The 22,898-nt window shown below is 44.6% G+C and overlaps 1 protein-coding gene and 1 long non-coding RNA gene across 2 annotated transcripts in view; both read left to right on the top strand.

Annotated features, from left to right (window-relative positions):
* LOC132542923 (uncharacterized) overlaps positions 1-22,898 on the top strand; it is a 226,127-nt gene that overhangs the window by 18,136 nt on the left and 185,093 nt on the right. The gene's annotated exons all lie outside the window — the stretch shown is intronic.
* CDCP2 (CUB domain containing protein 2) overlaps positions 12,359-22,898 on the top strand; it is a 26,856-nt gene continuing 16,316 nt past the window's right edge. Inside the window, exons 1-2 of the mRNA XM_016185973.2 lie at positions 12,359-12,437; positions 19,847-20,194. Coding sequence (XP_016041459.2) covers positions 12,359-12,437; positions 19,847-20,194 — 427 coding nt within the window. The remainder of the gene's footprint in view (positions 12,438-19,846; positions 20,195-22,898) is intronic.

Genomic DNA, 22,898 nt, shown 5'->3' with positions numbered 1-22,898 from the left:
AAACACTTTGATTTCTTCCTTGATTTCCTCTTTGACCCAGAAGTTGTTAAGAAGTGTACTGTTGAGCCTCCACATTTTGGCACTGTTACTAATCTTTTGTTGATTGTTAAGTGTTAGTTTAATTCCACTGTGGTCTGAGAAGATGCTTGGGATGATTTCAGTGCTCTTGAATTGGCTGATGCTGTCTTTGTGGCCTAACATATGGTCTATCCTTGAGAATGATCCATGTGGATTTGAGTAAAATGTGTATTCCAGTTTCTTGGGATGAATGACTCTGAAAATGTCCAACAGTTCTAGTTTATCTATCTCTTCATTTAGCTCCCTTATGTCTTTACTGATTTTCTTCCTGGATGATCTGTCAAGTTGAGATAGTGGGGTGTTGAAGTCCCCTACTATGATTGTGTTACTGTTAATATATTGCTGTAGCTCTTTCAGTAGAAGTTTGATGTATTTAGATGGCTTCTCATTGGGTGCATAGATATTAATAATTGTTAAGTCCTCTTGATTGACTGATCCTCTGAGCATTAAGTAGTGTCCATTCCTATCTTTTTTAATCTTATGTATTTTAAAGTCTATCATGTCAGATATGAGAATAGCTGTTCCTGCCCTTTTTTGTGGGCCATTGGCTTGTATGATAGTTTTCCATCCTTTCACTTTAAGTCTGTGTTTGTCTTGTTGAGTTAGGTGAGTTTCCTCTAGACAGCATATTGTTGGGTTGTGTTTTCTGATCCATCTTCCTACTCTGTGTCTTTTAATAGGTGAATTCAGGCCATTGACATTTATTGATATCAAAGATTGAAGATATTTTAACGCCATTCTTGTATAGTTTTAGAGTGTTTTGATATATGTCCTATTTGTGGTGGTCTGGTTGTTTATAGGAGACCTTTCAGAACTTCTTTCAGGGCAGGCTTGGTGATGGTTGCTTCCTTCAACTGTTGCTTGTCTGAGAAGGTTTTGATGCTTCCATCTAGTCTGAATGACAGTCTAGCAGGATATAGTATTCTTGGCTGAAAGCCTTTCTCATTGAGCACTCGATAGATATCTTGCCATTCTCTTCTGGCCTGTAGTGTTTGTATGGAGAAGTCTGCTGCTAATCTTATGGGTTTTCCTTTGTAGGTGACTCTTTGTTTTTCTCTTGCAGCCTTGAGGATCCTTTCTTTATCCTTATTCCTTTCCATTCTAAGTATGACATGTCTTGGTGTCTTTAGGTCTGGGTTAATTCTGTTTGGGACCCTCTGGGCTTCTTGAATCTTTATGTCTTTGGTGTTGTCTAGACTAGAGAAATTTTCAGCTATTATGGCCTGGAGAATGCTTTCTTCCTCTCCTTCTCTTTCTTCCTCTGGTAAGCCAATAATGCGTATATTGTTTCTTTTGAAGTCATCCCATAGGACTCTGTTGTTGTTTTCAGCATCTCTTAATCTCTTTTTGAGATCTCTTACTTCTTTTTTAGTTGTCTCTAATTCATCCTCAATCTTGCTAATTCTGTCTTCAGCCTCATAGATTCTATTCTCTCTGCCCTCTACTGCTTTCTGGAGTTCATCTATTTTGTTGCCCTGCTCTGATACTGTTTTAGCTTGTTCAGCTAGTTGCCTTTTTAGCTCAGCGATTTCAGCTTTCAGCTCTCTAATAACCATGAGATAATTAGAATTTTCTTCCATATTCTCATTTGTTGTTCCTGCATTTCTGATTACAATTTTTTCAAATTCTTTACTCACTCCTGTTATTATTTCCTTAGCTAATGTTTGGATGTTGAATTCATTGTTTTGTGCTTCACCCTCTGGAGGACTTTTAGCTGGACTCTTGTCCTGGTTCGAGTCTCCGATATTTTTTCTTGTTGTTTTAACTATTTTATATATTATGTTATGAGTTCCCTTTATCAGTACTTTTCAAATTATTGATCACTATTGCCTGGATTGACTTGTGTCTAAGTAATTAAATTAAAGGGTTTACTGTGGTGGAAGTTAACAGTTTTTTCAATCCCTGAGTTGGAGCTAGTGGTGTAGAAGCCTCTTTTTTTCTTCTTCCCTGTAGGCTATGGGAGCCTGAGGGCTTTTAAGCTGTCAGTAGGCTTCTTAGCTTAATCACTGACTCCTGACCAAGAGATAAAGCAGGGTGTGGCAGAGATAATCCAGTGGTTATGCAAAGAGACTTTCACAGCCCCTCAGCTATGCCAGGAGGTATAGGTCTTCTCCTGAGTTTCCCAGTTAGATCTCTGTCCCCTGGTGTCCCTCCCTGTTGCTGCTCCAGATTCTGAGGGTAGTAGCAATGGAGACTCAGAGTTGCACTTAGTGAGTCTCTGGGGAGTCCTTTCCTCCCTTCAGCTGTCCCCTTGTTGTGGAGCAGACTGGAGGTGGTGTCTCCACTGATAAAGTGTTGAACTGTTAGCAGTCACTTAATCTCTCCTTAGGCCCCTCTCTCCTCTCTGTCACCAGCCACGCGTGTTTGTACTCACAGGTGATTTACTGGGTTCCTGTGGTCATTCTAATCCTGTCTTGTTTCGGTCCCGGGTAGTCTCCTTTGGTATTCCTAGTTGATCCGGGAGAGGAGAGGAGAGGAGAGGAGAGGAGAGAAAGCGATCTGCTGCTCGTAGCTCCGCCTCCGGAACAGGATGTCCCTCCAGGGTTATTGTTTGCACTTGGTGCCTGCATTTTAGATCCACTGCTCCTGGTGTCCATTTTTTCATTTTTATTGGTTAGGACAGAGAGAAATTGAGAGAGGAGAGGGAGATAGAAAGATAGACACTAAAACAAGGGCAACAAAAAGGGATAAATTAATAAATATTTTAAGAAAAAGAAAGATAGACACTTAGGGGCCAGGTGGTAATGCAGCGCGTTAAATGCACATGGCATAAAGTGCAAGGACTGGTGTAAGGACCCTGGTTCTAGCCCCTGGCTCCCCACCTGCAGGGGAGTCGCTTCACAGGAGATGAAACAGGTCTGCAGGTGTCTATTTTTCTCTCCCCCTCTCTGTCTTCCCCTCCTCTCTCAATTGCTCTCTGTCCTATCCAACAACAAAGACAGCAATAACAGTAATGAAAACAACAATAATGATAAACAACAAAGGGGAAAAAGATAGCCTCCAGGAGCAGTGGATTTGTAGTTTATGCACTGAGCCCCAGTGATAACCCTGGAGACAAAAAAAAAAAAAGTAATAAACTTCTAAAAATATTTATTGGTAGTCAGGCAGTAGCGCATCGGGTTAAGCACACATGGCACAAAGCGCAAGGACCGGCTTAAGGATCCTGGTTAGAACCCTGGCTCCCTAACAACAATAATAACTACAACAACAATAAAAAAAGGGGCAACAGGGAGCCTGCCGCGGCGCAGCGGGTTAAGCGCAGGTGGCGCAAAGCGCAGGGACCGGCTAAGGATCCCGGTTCGAGCCCCCAGCTCCCACCTGCAGGGGCGTTGCTTCACAGGTGGTGAAGCAGGTCTGCAGGTATCTGTCTTTCTCTCCCCTCTCTGTCTTCCCCTCCTCTCTCCATTTTCTCTGTGCTATCCAACAACAATGACAGCAATAACAACAACAATAATAACTACAACAACTATAAAAAGACAATAAGGGCAACAAAAGGGAAAATAAATAAATAAAATTATATTAAAAAAAGGGCAACAAAAGGGAAAATAAAAAAAATTTGTCTGTCCTGTCCAACAATGATGACATCAATAACAATAACAATAATAACTACAACAACAATAAGGGGGGCAACAAAAGGGAAAATAAATATTAAAAATTTTTTATTACCTTTTGTTGCCCTTGTTTTATTGTTGTAGTTATTATTGTTGTTGTTATTGATGCCGTCATTTTTGTTGGATAGGACAGAGAGAAATGGAAAGAGGAAGGGAAGACAGAGTTGGGGAGAGAAAGATAGACACCTGCAGACCTGCTTCACCACCTGTGAAGCGAGTCCCCTGCAGGTGGGGAGCTTGGGGCTGAACCAGGATCTTTACACAGGTGCTTGCCATGTGTACTTAACCCACTGCGCTACTGGCTGACTCCCAAACTTTTAAAAAAAAAAAAAAAGAAAGGAAGGAAGGAAGACACTTGCAGACCTGCCTCACTGCTGTGAAGCATTCCCCCCTTGAGGTGAGGAGCGGGGTTTGAACTTGAGACCTCACTAAGTGTCTTTGCAATTAGTACTATGATATGCGGGTTATCATATAACTTCAAGGCATAAAGATTACAAGGCAAATGGGTTTTGGTGTCTCTTCTATAAACATTCTTAGTTAATCAGAAACTCTCTGCTGTCCTTGGGTGGGGAAAAGGGAAAATTCCTTCATTTTCTGGTCCTCTAAAAGTTTGCTCTTAATCACTTAGCCTTCTATGGTGGGGAGGTGCTCCTAGATGAATCAGTTATTGGGGACCTGGGGAATCTACTTCACACGCTACTGCCCAACTCCCAAACTTAAATTTTTTTTTTAATTTTCCCTTTTGTTGCCCCTTTTAATTGTTTTTATAGTTATTATTGTTGTTGTTATTGATGTCGTAATTGTTAGGTAGGACAGAGAGAAATGGAGAAAGGAGGGGAAGACAGAGAGTGGGGGAGAAAGACAGACACCTGCAGACCTGCTTCACAGCTTGTAAAGCAACTCCCCTCCAGGTGGGGAGCCGGGGGCTTGAACCGGGATCCTTAAGCTGGTCCTTGCGCTTTGTGCCACATGTGCTTAACCACTTTTTTTTTTTTTTTTTTTAAAGAAAGGTAGACATTTGCAGACCTGCTTCACTGCTGGTAAAGCTTTCCTCCCTTGAGGTGAGGAGCGGGGCTTGAACCTGAGACCTCACTAGGGTCTTTGCAATTAGTACTATGTACTTTAACTGAGTGTGCCACCACCTGGCCTCTAGTATATCTTCTTTTTAATTTTTTTATTCTCTTTATTTATTTGATAGAGACAGACAGAAATCGAGACGAAGGAGGGATATAGAGAGGGAGAGAGAGGCAGAGAGACACTGCAGCCCTGCTTCGCCACTCATGAAGCTTTTCTCCTGCAGGTGGGGACTGGGGGCTTAAACCCAAGTCCTTGTGTATTGTAACATGTGTGCTCAACCAGGTGCGCCACCACCCGGCTCCCCAGTAGATCTTTAAAAAGAAAAGACAACTCTAGGGAAGAAGCCAGTTTGAAGATGGTAGAAAGAAGGCTGTGAGTTTGGAGCTCTGATTCTAAGGGCCTCCAGGGCCGCTATGGGGTTACCACTGGTTGCCAGCTCAGCGGCTGTCCTTGTTTTGATCTTTGCTGACCAGACCTGGTTTTATTGTGATAGCAATTTTCTTGGAGGATAGTCCGTGCTTACTTAGTCAATCATGGTGACCTACAATTGAGCCTAACATGGGGATGGGAAGAAATCACTCAGCCCTCCTGGGTTTGTGAGAGGCTGGACCAATAATCAAACAAGCATGAAGCAGGTTGACAAGAAAAACAGTAAAGAGAAATCCATTAACAATATGTATACCTCCTTGTGCATGTGTATGTGAGAGACCCTGCAAGTCGGAGCAACTTACTTCCTTACTGCCTGTCAGAGAGCTTCCTAATCTTGGATGGACCTTGAAAAATTCATGTTATGTGAAATAAATCAGAAACAGAAGGATGAGTATAGGATGATCTCACTCTCAGGCCGAAGTTGAAAAACAAGATTAGAAAAGAAAACACAAGTCGAACCTGAAATGGAATTGGAGTATTACACCAAAGTAAAAGACTCTGGGGTGGGTGGGTGGGTGGGGAGAATACAGGTCCATGAAGGATGATGAATGACATAGTGGGGGTTGTATTGTTAAGTGGGAATCTGGGGAATGTTATGCATGTACAAACTATTGTATTTACTGTTGAATGTAAAGCATTAATTCCCCAATAAAGAAATCAATTATTTAAAAAAAAAAAGAAGTTGAAAAACAAGATCAGAAACGAAAACACAAGTAGAACCTGAAATATAATTGGCATATCGCACCCAAGTAAAAGACTCTGTGGTGGGAGTGGGTAGGTGGGGAGAATACAGGTCCATGAAGGATGATAAATGACATAGTGGGGGTTGTATTGTTATATGGGAAACTGGGGAATGTGATGCATGTACAAACTATTGTATTTACTGTTGAATGTAAAACATTAATTCCCCAATAAAGAAATAAAAATAAATAAATAAATAATGTCAAAGGACAAAAAAAAAAAAAGAAGGAGGCTTCAGTGCTGTGGTCTTTCACACTCTCTCTGTTCTCTCCTTCTGTGTCTCTAGCAAAAGAGAGGAGAGAGAGAGAAAGGAAGGCAGGAAGGAAGGAAGGAAGGAAAAGAAAGAGAAAGAAAGGAAAAAGAAAGGGAAGAAAGAAAGGAAGGAAGGAAGGAAAAGAGAGAAAGAAAGAAAAAAAGAAAGGAAGGAAGAAAGAAAGGAAGAAAGGAAGGAAGAAAGAAATGGTTTCTCGGGGGTCAGGCGGTGGCGCAGCGGGTTAAGCGCAGGTGGCGCAAAGCACAAGGACCGGCATAAGGATCCCGGTTTGAGCCCCCGGCTCCCCACCTGCAGGGGAATCGCTTGACAAGCGGTGAAGCAGGTCTGCAGGTGTCTATCTTTCTCTCCCCCTCTCTCTCTGTCTTCCCCTCCTCTCTCCATTTCTCTCTGTCCTATCCAACAACAAAGCAACGTCAACAATGGCAATGATAACCGCAACGAGGCTGCAACAACTAGGGCAACAAAAAGGGGGAAAAATGGCCTCCGGGAGCGGTGGATTCAGGCACCGAGCCCAGCAATAACCCTGGAGGAAAAAAAAAAAAAAAGAAATGGTTTCTGGAGTGAGCTCTTTGCTTCCCTGCACGGGTAAGTCAGCCTTTGCACCACAGTGGTGTGGGTGTGGCAGGTGTCCTTTGAGCCTTCCTGGAGCTGACCTTGAGACAAGGACTTGAATGCCTGTGATTTATTTACAAGAAAGAGAGAACACTGATAAGATTCAGTGAACGGGGAAGTTGTTGGTGACTGTTGTGGGTGAATGCAGCCTGGGGGGCCCTAGGGAGGGTGCTTGGAGGTGGAGGGAGGTGGGGTGTAGACTCAGCTTGCCAGAAGCTTGGTTGTGAAAGACCGTGGGTGTATGAAGGGGAGCACAAGCTCACAGAAGCTGTTGTGTCCCCCTCCACCTGCTTGTGGTGAGACATGCATGAGAAGGGGAGCAAGAGAGGCTCACAGGAGAGACAGAGTGTGGAGGTGGGGAGGGGCAGGCCCTTGTGCCAGTGGAAGGGTGCATGGGCTCCAGGCAAGGGACTGGAGTGGGACCACCCTCTCTGAGGCTGGAGGGAGAGGCTGCCAGCAGCTTGGAAGTAGAGGAGGGTGGTGAGAGGAAGGGGGCTTCTGCTTTAGAGCTTGTCTCTGCCCTGCTGGTGGAAACAGGGTCATTTGCAAGAGGGGACACAGACATCGTCCTGGGGAGGCTAGTGACCATTTGGGATGATGTCTATGTGGAGTCAGAGAGGCACCTGAGGCAACATGAAAGGCTCTTTGTGTGTGTGGGAGGGGTGTAGCTGAGACCCTCAATACTTCTGGAGACTGGCTGGCTGGTGGCACTAACCATGTAGTAGCCACGGTCTCCCTGCCCAGCTGTGCTCAGAGGCCAGATTGAACAAACTGTAGCTAGCTAGGCTTGTCCAGAAAATATCCTAACGCCACTGACTCCGACATGCCTGGTGGGCAAAGGGTGGTGGTGGTGGTGTGGAGATGAGCAGGGCAAAGTGACCAGGTGCTTGGAGGTTGCAAGAGACAGCAGAGTGGTGGTTTTAGGAAGTGGGGTGGAAGTGGGGTCACTTACATCAAAAGCATCATCATAAGCCCTCTTCTGGGCCTTTCCAGGACCTTACCCTCACTATAAAACAGCAAGGGAAGGGACTGCCCCATTCTCTGAAGGGAGGCTGGGTCATTCTCTGCCCTGATACTCGAGGAAGACCAGTATTGAAATGAGTGCAGCTTAGAATGCTCCCAGCTGTGACCATGGACTGTGAGCTCAGACTGACAGGGACTCAGAGGTTACACCGACTCCTGTGTAAATGTGAATATACATGGGTGGTCAGGTGGATGAGGTAAACAGTTAATTTAATTCATAGATTTTCTTCTAGATTGGGAGATACTCTCTGCCCACATCCAAATTTCTAGCCCTCATCGCAACTCTGACACCATCTTCTCAGACAATTATTTGTCCAACTCCATGTTAGCTATCAAACTGAAGCAAAAACTACAATAGTCATAGGCCCCTAGGAACATACCTAAAATAGACTTCCACATATCTTTCCACCCTAAGATCCCTATTCTCATCTGCTCTATTCTTACTTTTTGGTCCCTGTTCATGAATCATTTTGTCCTGCTTTATATCTTATCACTTTTCAGCCACCAAACTCCAGACACTATCATGATTCTATCTTGACTTGCTGGGCAGGCAACCTCACCAATGTGTCCTGGAACCTCATTTCTTCAGAGCTCTACCCCACTGGGAACAGGTAGAAACAGGCTGGGGTTTGGGACTGACTTGCTAATGCCCATGTCCAGCAGAGAAGCAATTACAGAAGCCAGAACTCCCACCTTCTGCAACCCAAAGAGAATTTTGGTCCATACTCCCAGAGGGGGAGAAATGATAAGGCGAAGATGACCAGAGAGCTCTGAACTCCAATTCCAACAGGGCCTGGAGAGAGAAGAGGAAAAGGGAGGGATGTTTGGATGTATGTGTGAATTGGAAGGAAGAAAAGATGGGACCATAGAAAAAAAAGGAGAAATATATATAAATGTAGACAGATAGTTGCAGAAATAATAGTTGACCCATTTCTACAACCTTGGGGGAACTGCTGTAGCTTCCCATGGAGGGAATGGGGACACAGAGCTCCGGTGGTGGAAATGGCTCGGAGTGGTAACCCTGTTACCTTGTAATTTTGTAAATCAACATTAAATCACTAATAAAAATTAAAGAATAAATAAAACAAAATAAGAGGAAACATAAAAAAAGAAAAGGAAATGAGGTGGATATTTCACAGGAGGGGGTTTCAAGTCCAGGGCATAAGAGCAATAATGGCAACAGGGCCCCTATGTTCATAGCTGCATTACCCACAACGGCCAAAGAGTAGAAGCAGCCTAAATGCCAGTCAGCAGATGACTGGCTAAAGAAGTTACGTGATATATACTCCATGGAATATTATTCTGCAGTTAACAAAGATGAGATGTGTCCTCTGAGGCAAAATGAATGGAGCTGGAAGTGAATATGCTTAGCAAAACAAAAAAAGAGATGAAAGACATTTTTTTTTTCCTCCAGGGTTATTGCTGGGCTCGGTGCCTGCACCATGAATCCACCGCTCCTGGAGGCCATTTTTTTCCCCCTTTTGTTGCCCTTGTTGTTGTAGCCTCGTTGTGGTTATTATTATTGCCATTGTTGATGTTGTTCGTTGTTGGATAGGACAGAGAGAAATGGAGAGAGGAGGGAGAGACAGAGAGGGGGAGAGAAAGACAGACACCTGCAGACCTGCTTCACCACCTGCAAAGCGACTCCTCTGCAGGTGGGGAGTGGAAGCCTGAACCGGGATCCTTCCGCCAGTCCTTGCACTTTGTGCCACGTGTGCTTAACCCACTGCACTATCGCCTGACCCCCAGAAAGACAATTACCAGATAGTTACATTCATAGGTGGAATCTGGTGACCTGATAATCATGAACTTGTAATAAACAAATGGTCTCTAAGACTTTGTGGTAACTATGGTGGTTAACATTGGGGGGGCGGGAGCACAGGACTGGCCGTGGGTGTGGTGTGGAACTATATTCTGTGATCTTACAGTCTTGGAACCCATTATTAACCACGAATTTTAAAAATGGCTTAAGCTGTTGATAGTGACATGGGCTCAGAGTTATCTCACAGGGTAGAGGGCCTGCATCCCAAGGTGGAGGCCCAAGCTTGAGGGCTGGCACCACACGGAAAAGTGCTGTGGCAATGGAGAAAGCTTTGGTGCTGTGGCATCTCTCTCTCTCTCTCTTTCTTTCTTTCTGGAGAAAGTGGCCCAAAGCCATGCATGCTTGAAGTCCTGGTTCTATCAAAAAAAAAAAAAAAAAAGAAAGAAAGAAAGAATGGTGAGCAGCTCGTGTTCATTCACAGGCTGCTGCATAGTGAATGCCCTGGGGTGGGGGTAGGAGGCAACTGACACGTGAGTAAACAAACACCTTTCTTTCTGGCCCCTCACAGACAGACTATGACCCACATAGTCAACGACTGCCACCTCTCCAGATTCAAAGGAGGTCTCGAAACTTTACATCAGGCTCAACCTGACGCTGTTAACTGACTACAGAAGAAGGGCAAACGCTAGAAGAAGAAGTGGAGCCACTCAGAGGCCAGGTCTGCAGCGGCTCCCAGAGGTGACCACCAGAGGGTGGTACACTGCCCACGAACACACCCTGAACTGGCTTCTCAGCTGTCCCTCTCTCACTTTCTGGCTGAAGCCTGAGCTTCCCAGGCAGGACCCCTTCTCAAATAAGCCACTTGTCCTCTGGTCTCTGTTGCAGAGTCTTGCAAGGAGCAGCTCACACTTTTCAGTTTCAGTTTCCTCCTCCATCTGATGAGAACTTGAAGCCAGGAGGACACAGATACACGTGGTAGTGGTGGGAGGCTCCTAGCACCTTGTCCTGTGCCTAGTGGCTACTGGGTCAGTGTCCTCTCACACACACCCAGTAGGTCTAGAGTACAAGCTCCCAGCCCTTCTGCTCCTGCCCGTCAAGCCTCATAGATAAGTTAACTGTCCAGGTTGTTGCTGATGCTCTTTGCTGAACAACTTCTGGGTGGCTAGAGATAGGGGCTCCCTGGGGACCTCCAACAAAGACACTATGTCACTTTGCAGATGGGTGTCAAGTTCCTCTGGGATTAACCAAAATCCTGTCCTCAGCCTGTGCGAAGTCATGGGTTAGCTGGCACAACCTAAGCATTAGATAAAAGTCCCATCTGCACTGAGCAGGTCTTGAGGAGCCCCCCCCCCCCCTTTTCATGGAAGCATCACAGACAGCAGCTGCTCTCAGTGGCCCACAGCTGGGCAAGGGTGGACCCAGGACCTAGGCTTGTCTGCTAAGCCTAAACCCAGGCTCTTTCCTGAAAGGCAGATGTGTGTCAGGCTGTCCTCACAGAGCCGCTGTTTGGAGCTGGCTCTGCTCATAGCAGGAGTCCGGGAAGAGATCACCAGGTTGAACCTAGTGGAAGAGGGGCTCCCAGAAGGAAAAGAAGGATCCTACTTCCTGGAAGATACAGGACCCCAGAAGGCATTTCTATAGCCCCAGCTCTTGACACAAGACTCAGCAGGACTGATGTTCAAGGCAGGTTTGGGTGTGTCAATATAGAAGGGAGGGGCCGAGATAGCTCACCCAGTAGAGTGCAAACTTTACCAGGCAAAGCGCAAAGACCGGCGTAAGGATCCTGGTTCAAGCTCCATTTGCAGGGGGGTTTGCTTCATAAGTGGTGAAGCAGGCCTGCAGCTGTCTATCTTTCTCTCCCCCTCTCTGTCTTCTGCTCCTCTCTCGATTTCTCTCTGTCCTATCCAACAATGACAGCAATGACTACTACAACAACAACAATAAGCAACAAGGGCAACAAAAGGGGAAAAAAATAGCCTCAGTGGATGCATAGTGCAGGCACCAAGACTCAGCAATAATCCTGGAGGCACAATAAATAAATAAATAAACAAACTTAAAAAATATAACAGGGACTTTCTGCCTCTCAACAGGCCTGTGTGTACCTGAGCTGGTGTGTGTTTCCCTTATACACTTTCTCTTGCTTACCTGAGCCTCCAGTCTCAGGCCCCATTGTTTCTACATGGTGGCCAGTGAGAGGGTTCTAGGAATCAGGTAGCAGGGCCCTAGGCCGGCTCATCCTCCGGTTATGCCACCACATTGGGAGGAGCTCTCATGCTGTGAAGTCTTTCACTCTCTCCCTGTTTCTCAGTCTCCATCTGAAATAAGTTGTACCTAGAGCAGTGAAGCCCTATAACAAATAAAAATAAACAAATAACAAATTTTTTGTGATAATAAAAAAATAAAGTGTTACCCAGTAAGTTAGAGACTGACCTGATCCCAGATCTACTCAGCTCTCCTGCTCCTGTTCTTTCTCCACCAGCTGATCCCCTTCTAGTTCCAGGTTGCTTTCTGGCCTGATCCAGGAGCTCTGTAGATCTCAGAATGTGACAACCCGCTGACACTAGAGCCAGCACCTCAGGGTGGAGGGAAGGAAGCCCCTCGGATCAGTTTACTAATTCGCAGGGCTGGTGAATTATTCAGGCCACCATTAACTTGAAGGCCCTTTCAGCCTCACCTCTCTTTCCCCTGCTTGGACCTCAGATCCTGACCTGCCCTTGCTGTACAGAACTCTGGGGTCCCCCTGTCAAGGACATGCTGTCAGACCTGGGGTTCCGTCTGCTGCTGATGGTGGCAGTGCTGGGCTCTGAACCCAGAGCCCAAGCCATGGAAGGTAGGAGCTTCTGAAAGGGACAGGTAGGAGCCCAGAGGAAAGGGAGGAAGGTGGGCAGGAGGCATTGGTAGGGGTGTGTGTGTGTGTGTGTCTTAGGGTCTCTTATATGGAGGTACAGAAGGAAAGAGGTTCATTCTTTTAGGGGAGCAGGCTAAGTTGAGAATGGGTTTGTTTCTGAACTGGGGGGAAAATCAACATTTACTGAGTGCCAGCCATGTGTTACATATGTAATCAGAATTAATCTTCTTGGCTTCAGTGTGGGTGCTATAGTAATCCCTTGTTTTTACAAATGGGGGAACAGAACTATAAAGAGCTTATATAAACTGTCCAAGATTGCTTATTTGATTATTGCTTATTTGATTGCTTATTTGATAACCAAGATTGGTTATCAAAGGTAATGGACTAACTTAGAGAGTTATGGAAGAATTCTTGATAAGAGGAGTCTATGGCCCACTGCCAGTCAAGTAGAATCAAAATTAATTTTTTTTTCCTCCAGGGTTATTGCTGGGCTTGGTGCCTGCACCATGAATCCACTGCTCCTGGAGGCCATTTTTCCCCCTTTTGTTGCCCTTGTTGTTGTAGCCTCATTGTGGTTATTATTATTGCCATTGTTGATGTTGTTCATTGTTGGATAGGACAGAGAGAAATGGAGAGAGGAGGGAGAGACAGAGAGGGGGAGAGAAAGATAGAAACCTGCAGACCTGCTTCACCACCTGCAAAGCGACTCCCCTGCAGGTGGGGAGCCGGGGGCTCTAACTGGGATCCTTACACCGGTCCCTGTGCTTTGCGCCACATGCCCCACTGCCCGACCCCCAAAATTAAATTTTTTAAAAACGCTTTTCTATTTTTATTTTAATGATAGATACTGAGAGAAAGACATAGAAAAACCAGACTAGCTCTGGCTTGTGGTGATGCTGGGGATTAGACCTGTGACCTCAGAACCTCAAGCCTCAGAGCCCGAGTCTTTCCCCCTAATAAGTATGTTATTTCCCCACCTCCTCACCCCAATTTTTTAAGACTTTTTATTTATTAACAAGAGAGAGAGAAATAGATAGATAGATGCTCTGGCCTGTGTGGTACTGGGGATCAAACTCAAGACTTCATGATTTTTAAGTTCAACAATCTAGTCACTATGCCATCTCTCAGGTCACTTAAAATTTTTTTTCTAGATTTCTTTATTGGGGGATTAAAGTTTTACAGTAGACAGTAAATACAACAGTTTATACATGCATAACATTTCTCAGTTTTCCACACAACAATACAACCCCCACTAGGTCCTTTGCCATCCTGTTCAGGACCTGAACTCTTCCCCGCTACCTACCTCCAAGTCTTTTGCTTGGGTGCAATACGCCAACTCCAGTCCAGGTTCTGCTTAGTGTTTTCTCTTCTGATCTTGTTTTTCAACTTTTGCCTGTGAGTGAGACCTTCCCGTATTCATCCCTCTGTTTTTCATTTATTTCACTTAACATGATTTCTTCAAACTTCATCCAAGGGAAGCTGGGCGGTGGCACAGCTGGTTAAGCGCACATGGCGCAAACTCTATCCAAGATGGCCTGAAAATGTTAAATCGCCATTTTTTTTCTTTATTGGAAGGTTAAAGTTTTACAGTACAGTTTTTGAAACATAGATAGAATTCCCCATTTCCTTGTAATGTATGTCTGCGAAGCACTCCGATTCCCAGTTTAGGTCCTTGTCAATCATTGTGAGTCAGGATTTCTTTTTACTTTTCCTATTTATTTATTATTTTTAAATTTCTTTATTAGGGGATTAATGTTTTACATTCAACAATAAATACAATAGTTTGCACATGCATAACATTTCTCAGTTTTCCACATAACAGTACAACCAACCCCCACTAGGTCCTCTGTCATCCTTTTCCAGGACCTGTACTCTCCCGCCCGACCCACCCCAGAGTCTTTTACTTTGGTGCAACACACCAACTCCAGTCCAGGTTCTACTTGTGTTTTCTCTTCTGATCTTGTTTTTCAACTTCTGCCTGAGAGTGAGATCATCCCATATTCATTCTTCTGTTTCTGACTTATTTCACTTAACATGATTTCTTTAAGCTCCATCCAAGATCGGCTGAAAATGGTGAAGTCACCATTTTTAATAGCTGAGTAGTATTCCATTGTGTATATAGACCACAACTTGCTCAACCACTCATCTGCTGTTGGACACCTGGATTGCTTCCAGGTTTTGGCTATTACAAATTGTGCTGCCAAGAACATATGTGTACACAGGTCTTTTTGGATGGGTGTGTTGGGTTCCTTAGGATATATCCCCAGGAGAGGAATTGCAGGATCATAGGGTAGGTCCATTTCTAGCCTTCTGAGAGTTCTCCAGACTGTTCTCCACAGGGGTTGAACTAATTTATATTCCCACCAGCAGCACAGAAGGGTTCCCTTTGTCTCCACAACCTCATTTGTTGCTGCTACTTTTTCTGATGTATGACACATTCACAGGAGTAAAGTGGCATCTCATTGTTTTTTGTTTTTTGCAAAGTTAGGACATTATATTTCACTCCTCCTGAGTAACTGTTTCCTTCAGCTGGAGAGACAGCACAGTCCCAGGACTCTACCTGGGTTCTTTGCTTGGCCAGGCATATTTCCCATCACATTGAATTTCCTCTCCAGTCTCTCTTTTGTCTTCTGACACAGTTCCAGTGTAATCCCTGACATGACAAGATGTCCCACATGGCGTTTGTATATTTGTTGTTCTAGATCAACCATTTCTCTAATCACTGATTCTCTAATCCCTGCTTCATTTCAGATGGACATGGTAATTCTAATCTAAGGCCAGAGAAACATAGTGCTACTGGAGTATTATTGCTGCCAGGTATTTTTGTGAACAGAACTAGAACTAGGGAAGTACTTACTTTAGCAATAAAGGTGAGAGGACCAGGCAGTAGTAGCGCATCCAGTTGAAAACAAACATTAGAGCGTGCAAGGACCTGAGTCCAATCTCCTGGTCCCTACCTGCAAGGGAGAGGGGAGGAGGTTTCACGAGTGGTGGAGCAGTGCTTCACGTGTCTCTTTTCCTCTGTCTCCCCCTTCTTTCCCAATTTATCTCTGTCTCTACAAAGAGGAAAAAAAGAAAAGAAAGAAAAGCAAGGAAAAGAAAAGACAAGACAAAAAGGAGGGGGATGGCCAAAAGGAGCAGTGGATTCATCATATAGGCACTGAGTCTTAGCAATAATTCTGGTGGGAAAAAAAAAGACCAGCAAGATAGCTTAGCGGGGCAGAGTATAAGACTAGGAGGCACGAGGTCATAGATCAGCGCCTAGTGCTGCATAGTCCAGACTTGAGCAGTGCTTTTCTACTGCCTCCTCTCTTATAAAAGTAAGATTCTTTTTTTTTTTTTTTTTTTTTTTTTAACCAGAGCACTTTTCAGCTCTGGCTTATGGCTGTGCAGGGGATGGAACCTGAGACTTTGAAGGCTCCAGCATGAGAGTCTCTTTGCATAACCATTATGGTATCTATTCCAACCCCAAATGAGTATTAAAAAATTTTTTTAAAGACTTAAAAAATTATTTGTATTATCTTTATGTATTGGATAGAGACAGCCAGAAATCAAGAGGGAAGAGGGTGATAGAGAGGGAGAGAGACAGAGAGACGCCTGCAGCCCTGCTTCACCACTTGCAAAGCTTTCCCCCTGCAGGTGGGGACTGGGGGCTCAAACCCGGGTCCTTGCACATTGTAATAGTGTGCTCAACCAGGTGCACGACCACCCAGCCCCGTAATTTTTTTTAATTATCTTTATTTATTTATTTATTGGATAGAGATAGTCAGAAACCGGGAGGAAGGGGGAGACAGAGAGGGAAAGAGACAGAAAGATACCCGCAACCTCAAGAGGGAAGAGAGTGATAGAGACAGAGAGACACCTGCAGCACTGCTTCACCACTCACAAAGCTTTTCCCCTGAAGGTGGGGACCGGGGACTTGAACTGGGTCCTTGTGCATTGCAACATGTGCGCTCAACCAGGTGCAACACCACCCGGCCCCAAATTGAGTATTTTTTAAAAGATGTATTTATTTGTTCTCTGAGAGAGCATATCTGTAGAGAGAACGGAGAACTGCTCTGGCATAAGTTGTGCCAGGAATGACCCGGGCCCTCGTGCCTGGACATCCTGTGTTCTACTTGCTAAGCCACCTCCTAGCTGTGGAATTCACATTAAGGATCATGATTTGATCCGTTATTTTATTTCTCAGTTTTGTATTTCATATCCTCTTACACTGAAAAATCTTAGTTTCTAGAGACATGATCAGTATAGAAAGCCTGTAACATAGCAGCGTTTACTATAAACTAGCGGTGACTATATGGACTACAGTTTGTCCATGTATGTATTTCAGGAGGAACTTCAGCTAAGTGTGTTGTCTGTGACTCATTTTGTCCTGGGATATATGCCATGAGGAATGAGGAACATACATTCAGAGTAGCATTCTTCAAAGTTATTTGAAATCATTTCTCTGTGACTCCAGCTCAATACATAGTTAAGTATTTCAGTCTGGCACATTTAGAAATAACTTAAAATATTTGAATCTTTTATAATGACATAAAGATATTTTCACGAGGATGAGGTCAAAATTATAAATAAGCTTCATTTACAGAAGTCAAGCAGTCATTCTGGCTTCCTCTCTCTGTTTACTCCTTCCCCTGACAGAATCATTTTTATTAGTTTCCTTCCATTGTTTTCTTTTTTTAAAAAAAGTGTATATATAAGATTGTAGTTTTAATATTGTAGGAGACTCTACATATTTTCACTTAGGGAGGGGGTGAAGTTACTATTTTTTCTTTTTTTGCCTCCAGGGTTATTGCTGGGGCTTGGTGCCTGCACTATGAATCCACTGCTCCTGGAGGCTATTTTTTCCCCCTTTTGTTGCCCTTGTTGTTTTATTGTTGTTGTGGTTATTATTGTCGTTGATATTGATTCTGTTGTTGTTGGCTAGGACAGAGAGAAATTGAGAGAGGAGGGGAAGACAGAGAGGGGGAGAGAAAGATAGACACCTGCAGACCTGCTTCACCACTTGTGAAGCGACCGTCCCTGCAGTTGGGGAGCCGGGGCTCAAACCTAGGTCCTTATGGTGGTCCTTGCACTTGGCGCCATGTGCGCTTAACCCGCTGCACTACTGCCCGACCCCCAAGTTACTATTTTTCCCACCAAAGGTTTTTTAAAATTTTATTTTATTTATTATTATTACTATTATTATTTGCCTCCAGGGTTATGGCTGGAATTCGGTGCTTGCACTACAAATCCACTGCTCCTGGAGGCTATTTTTTCCCTTTGTTACCCTTGCTGTTTATCATTGTTGTTACTATTATTGTTGTTGTTATTGCTTCACGCCATGTGCACTTAACCTGCTGCATCACCGCCCAGCTCCCCCACCAAAGGTTTTACATTTGAACAATTCCTCTGTTCTTAGCAGTCTCTCTCTCCCTCTCTCTCTCATATATGTATTCAATATACACATGTATGTGTGTCTCTGTATACACACATATAGAAACAGAGGGGGAGATAGAGATGGAGAGAGGAGAGACACCACTGTATTGAGGCTTACCCTTTGCATAGTGCTTCCAGGTGGTGCCCAGGGCTAGAACCAGGGGTTCTTGTACACAGAAAAGTGTGTGCTCTACTGGGTGGCTGAGCTGTCTTCCAGCTCCTTATTATTGGTTTTAAAGTTCCCTCATATACACCCAGTATTTAAAAATTGTATAACTGGTGTCTCTCACATGCACCATTTCACCATTTGGGCTGCTTTTCATTCAGAGAGAAATATGGAGAGGGAGGAAAAAGAGAAAGAGAGAGAGAGAGAAAGAGAGGGACAGAGACAGAGAGAGAAGGTGGGGGGGGGGAGGGAACCATAACTCTAGAGCTTCCTCCAGTGGGGATAGTGCCTCCCATGTGGTACCAGGGTTCAAACCTGGGCCACAGGTGGCAAGGCAGGTATCTTACCCAGTACAGCACCTCTCCAGCCTTAAAGTACTGGCCCATCCCAACTCTCCCTATTTCCTACTTTACTTTCCTCCATAGCGCCCCAACCTCTTTCTTTTCTTTTTCATGAGAGCACTGCTCAGCTCTGCTTTATGATACCGGAGATTAAACCTGGGAGCGCAGAGCCCCAGGCATGAATATCATTTGCTTAATCCTTACGCTCTCCTCCCCGTCCTTGCCATAACATTTATCATTGTTTAATATGCTCTCTAGTTCCTTACTGTGTTTCTTGTCTGTATTTTAATGCACAGCTGGAGGAATGAACAGAGGACATTGCACATGCTGCAACCTAATTCCCCAACCTAATTTTTTAATTCTTAGAGGAAAAGAAAAAAACAAAGGGAAGTAGAGATAAGAGGGAGACACAGAGAGAAGAGAAAGGGAAAGACACCACAGCACTGCAGCTGCGTGCGCTGATCCTCACCCCCACCTGTGATGGCCATGCTGCTCCCGTGTTGTGCCAGGAACCCAACTCATGTCCTCCTGCATTGGAAGGCATGTGCTCTCTCCACTGGGTTATTTGAAAACATTTTATTTGGGAGTCGGGTGGTAGAGCAGCGGGTTAAGCGCACGTGGCGCAAAGCACAAGGACCGGCGTAAGGATCCCAGTTTGAGCCCCCGGCTCCCCACCTGCAGGGGAGTCGCTTCACAGGCGGTGAAGCAGGTCTGCAGGTGTCTCTCTTTCTCTCCTCCTCTCTGTCTTCCCCTCCTCTCTCCATTCCTCTCTGTCCTATCCAACAATGACGACATCAATATCAACAACAATAATAACCACAACAATAAAACAACAAGGGCAACAAAAGGGAATAAAAAAAATTTTTTTAAACATTTTATTTACAAGAAAGAGAGAGAGAGAGAGACCATTACTTTCTTTAGCTTGTCTTATGGTGGTGCTGAGGATTGAACTTGGGACCTCAGAACATAACCATTTTGCATAACCATTAATCTGTCTCCCCAGCTTCCACTGGATAATCTTTGACACCTTTCTGTCTGTTGTCTGCCCTCCCCACCAGACTGTAATATCATGAGAACAGGACTTAAAGAGAGAGAGAGAGAGAGAGAGAGAGTACACATTAAATCCTTATTTTAATGAGAGAGACACAGAGAGAAAGACCAAAGCACTGCTCAGCTCTGGCTTATGGTGGTGCTGGGGACTGAACCTGGAAAAGCAGGACTTTTTATCTGTTTTGTGTCTGCCACAACTTCTAGCACTCAAATGGTGATTGTTGAATGACTAAATGAATGCTTGACAAGTATTTGAGGAAGAAGTACACTAAGGAAAGAATAAAGTAATCTATGAATTGATTTGGGGATATGGTTTCTTGCTCCCCCCCTTTCCACCCCAAAGATCTAACTTTGTAGCTGGACTCACCACCCAAGACCCCAGCACTGACTCTGAGTCCACTTCCTCCCTGCTCTAGGTGTCAAATGTGGGGGTGTGCTCTCAGCACCTGCTGGAAACTTCTCCAGTCCCAACTTCCCCAGTCTCTACCCGTACAACACGGAATGCAGCTGGCTGATCGTGGTGGCCGAGGGTTCTTCAGTGCTGCTCACTTTCCACACCTTTGACCTGGAGTTCCATGACACCTGTGCTTTCGACTTTCTGGAGATCTACAATGGGGCCTCGGGAGACCAGGGCAACCTGCTGGGGAGGTTCTGTGGCCAGGTGCCCCCGCCAGCCTTCACCTCCTCTTGGCACGTCATGTCTGTCATCTTCCACTCGGACAAGCACGTTGCCAGTCGAGGGTTTTCTGCAGGCTACCAGAAAGGCAAGGCGGTGGGGGGGGGGGTTGGGGGGTTGGGGTTGGGGGTTGACTGATAAGGGTGGTGCCCTGGGCCGGGAGTGAGGGAGAGCACATGGGCCAAGCTCAAACGTGTAGGGAGGGTCTCAGCCTGTTAGCATCTAGAATATAGATAATCTTGCTCTCTCTCTCTCTGTTTTTATTTTTTAAATTTCTTTATTGGAGGATTAATGTTTTACAATGACAGTAAATACAGTAGTTTGTACATGCCTAACATTTCCCAGTTTTCCACATAACAATACAACAACTCCCACTAGGTCCTCTGCCATCATTTTCCAGACCTGAAACCTCCCCTGTACCCACCCCAGAGTCTTTTACTTTGATGCAATACATCCACTCCAGTTGTGTGTGTGTGTGTTTTAAGACTTTCTTTTTAAAAATCACTGTATTTTTAATTTATTGGTTTTAAAATTTAATTTACTTTTTTCTTAAATTATTTATTTCCCCTTTGTTGCCCTTGTTGTCTTTTGTTGTTATAGTTATTATTGTTGTTGTTATTGATGTCATCATTGTTAGATAGGACAGAGAGAAATGGAGAGAGGAGGGGAAGACAGAGACGGGGAGTGAAAGACAGACACCTACAGACCTGCTTCATCGCCTGTGAAGGGACTCCCCTGCAGGTGGGGAGCTGGGGCTCAAACCAGGATCCTTACGCTGGTCCTTGCACTTTGCGCCACATGCGCTTAACTCGCTGCGCTACCACCCAACTCCCTTTAATTTACTTTTTATTGAGAAAATATTATTTCACAAGACAGTTGCTATCTCCAGAGTAAGATTTATTAATTTCTAATGTTCTTTTGAGATTCAGCTATTCAGAAAGTATGGGTTCCTTGCCCAGGGTCACAGAGCTAGTAGAGCTGAGAAGATACCTGGCTTTATTTATTTACTTATGTATTTTCTTATTTCCCTTCTTTCTCTCTCTTTCTTGCTTTCCCACCAAAGTTATTGCTGGGGCGCAGTTCCTACATGATGAAGCCACTGTTCCTAGTGACCATTATTTTTTTCCTTTTTAATTTCTTTTCTTTTCTGTGGGTACAGACAGAGAGGAATTGAGAAGAAAGAGGGGGAGATAAAGAAGGAGAGAGAGACACCTATACCATTGCTTCACTGCTCATGAAACTACCCCTTGCAGGTGAGGATCCTGGGTTTGAACCTGGGTCCTTACACATGGATACATATGGGCTCAACCATGTGTGTCACAAGCTGGCTCCAGTTAATTTTTTAAAATTTCTTATTATTATTTTAAATATTTATTCCATTTTGTCACCCTTGTTGTTTTATTGTTGTGGTTATTATTGTTGTTATTGATGTTGCCTTTGCTGGATAAGACAGAGAAATGGAGAGAGGAGGGGAAGACAGAGGGGGGGAGAAAGATAGACACCTGCAGACCTGCTTCACTGTCTGTGAAGTGACTTCCCTGCAGGTGGGGAGCTGGGGACCTTCTAGGCTGCAATCCTTTCAGGGCTAGTCTTCCTCTAGTGGCAGAATAGGCTGACCCAGCCTCCCTTCAGAGAGTGGGGGCAGTCCCTACCATTGCAACTTTCTCGTGAGGGCAAAGTCCTGGAGAGGCCCTCAAAATGGCTTATGATGATGTTCCTGATGGAAGTGACTAGTGGAGGTGGAGAGAGGGATCTATAGAGGTCTGGGCTCACTGTATCTATGGGGGGAATCCAAGGACTCCCTGACTAGAGTCCCGGATGATGGGGTGGCCTGGTAGTGGCCAAGAAGGCCATCATTAAGTGAACCAGTCTCTTGCCCTTTTCCAACTTTTGTAGTCCTTTCTTTATCTGGCAAGCTTGGGTTTTCTCCTGGCTATTAAAGTGATGAGTGCCATTTCCTGTATCCACTTCCATATAGCAGGTGGAGAGAGAGGGCTGGAGTCTATGTCTTTGCACCTATTAGCATGTGTACTCAAGTGGGTGCACCACCATCCAGCCCCCTGAACTCACCTCTTAAATTGTGTGTTTCTGCCACCTCTCTCCCTCAACCAGGCTGATACTGAAAAAGGCAGCGACCTTGCTTTTCTGGCTGGTCTTTGTGACTTGTGCTGCCCTAGGATCCTCCAAGCACTCAACCCCCCTGCCTTCTCCAGGGCCAAGACAAAAGCCTCAATCAAGTCAACTCAAACAGCAGACAGTCACCACAGCCCCCGTCCCCCAGTAATATATCAGAGGGGGCTCAGATAAGCTGCTTGTCTCCGCTGGCTTTAGAGATACAGAACTGGGGGCTGGGTGGTGACACAAGGACCAAGGTTCAAGCCCCCAGTCTTCACCTGCAGAGGGGAAGCTTCATGAATGATAAAGCAGGGCTGCAGGTATCTCTCTGTCTTTTTCCTTATCTCCCCCTTTTTCTCGATTTATGCTTGTCTCTATCCAATAAATAAATAAATATAAAAAAAGATATAGAGTTGTAGGAAACTGAAATATGGGAATCACAGACTATTATTATTATTATTGGGGGGATGTTTTAGATTCTGAGATTTTTTTTTTTAGGATGCTTAGCTATCAAAATTATAAATATTATAGGCTGCGCTTTCCAACATTTGAAAAAATATATATAAGAAAAGGGAGTACTTATCTATTAAATAGAATCTCATGCTCATCCCTGATATGTAAAAGATATAAAGGTAAAATAAACAGTGGTATGTTTATTGTATTCACATTTTTTTTAC

This window comes from Erinaceus europaeus, chromosome 13 (assembly GCF_950295315.1).
Source record: "Erinaceus europaeus chromosome 13, mEriEur2.1, whole genome shotgun sequence".
Taxonomy (NCBI): Eukaryota; Metazoa; Chordata; class Mammalia; order Eulipotyphla; family Erinaceidae; genus Erinaceus; species Erinaceus europaeus.
This window is presented reverse-complemented; position numbering and strand designations above follow the sequence as displayed.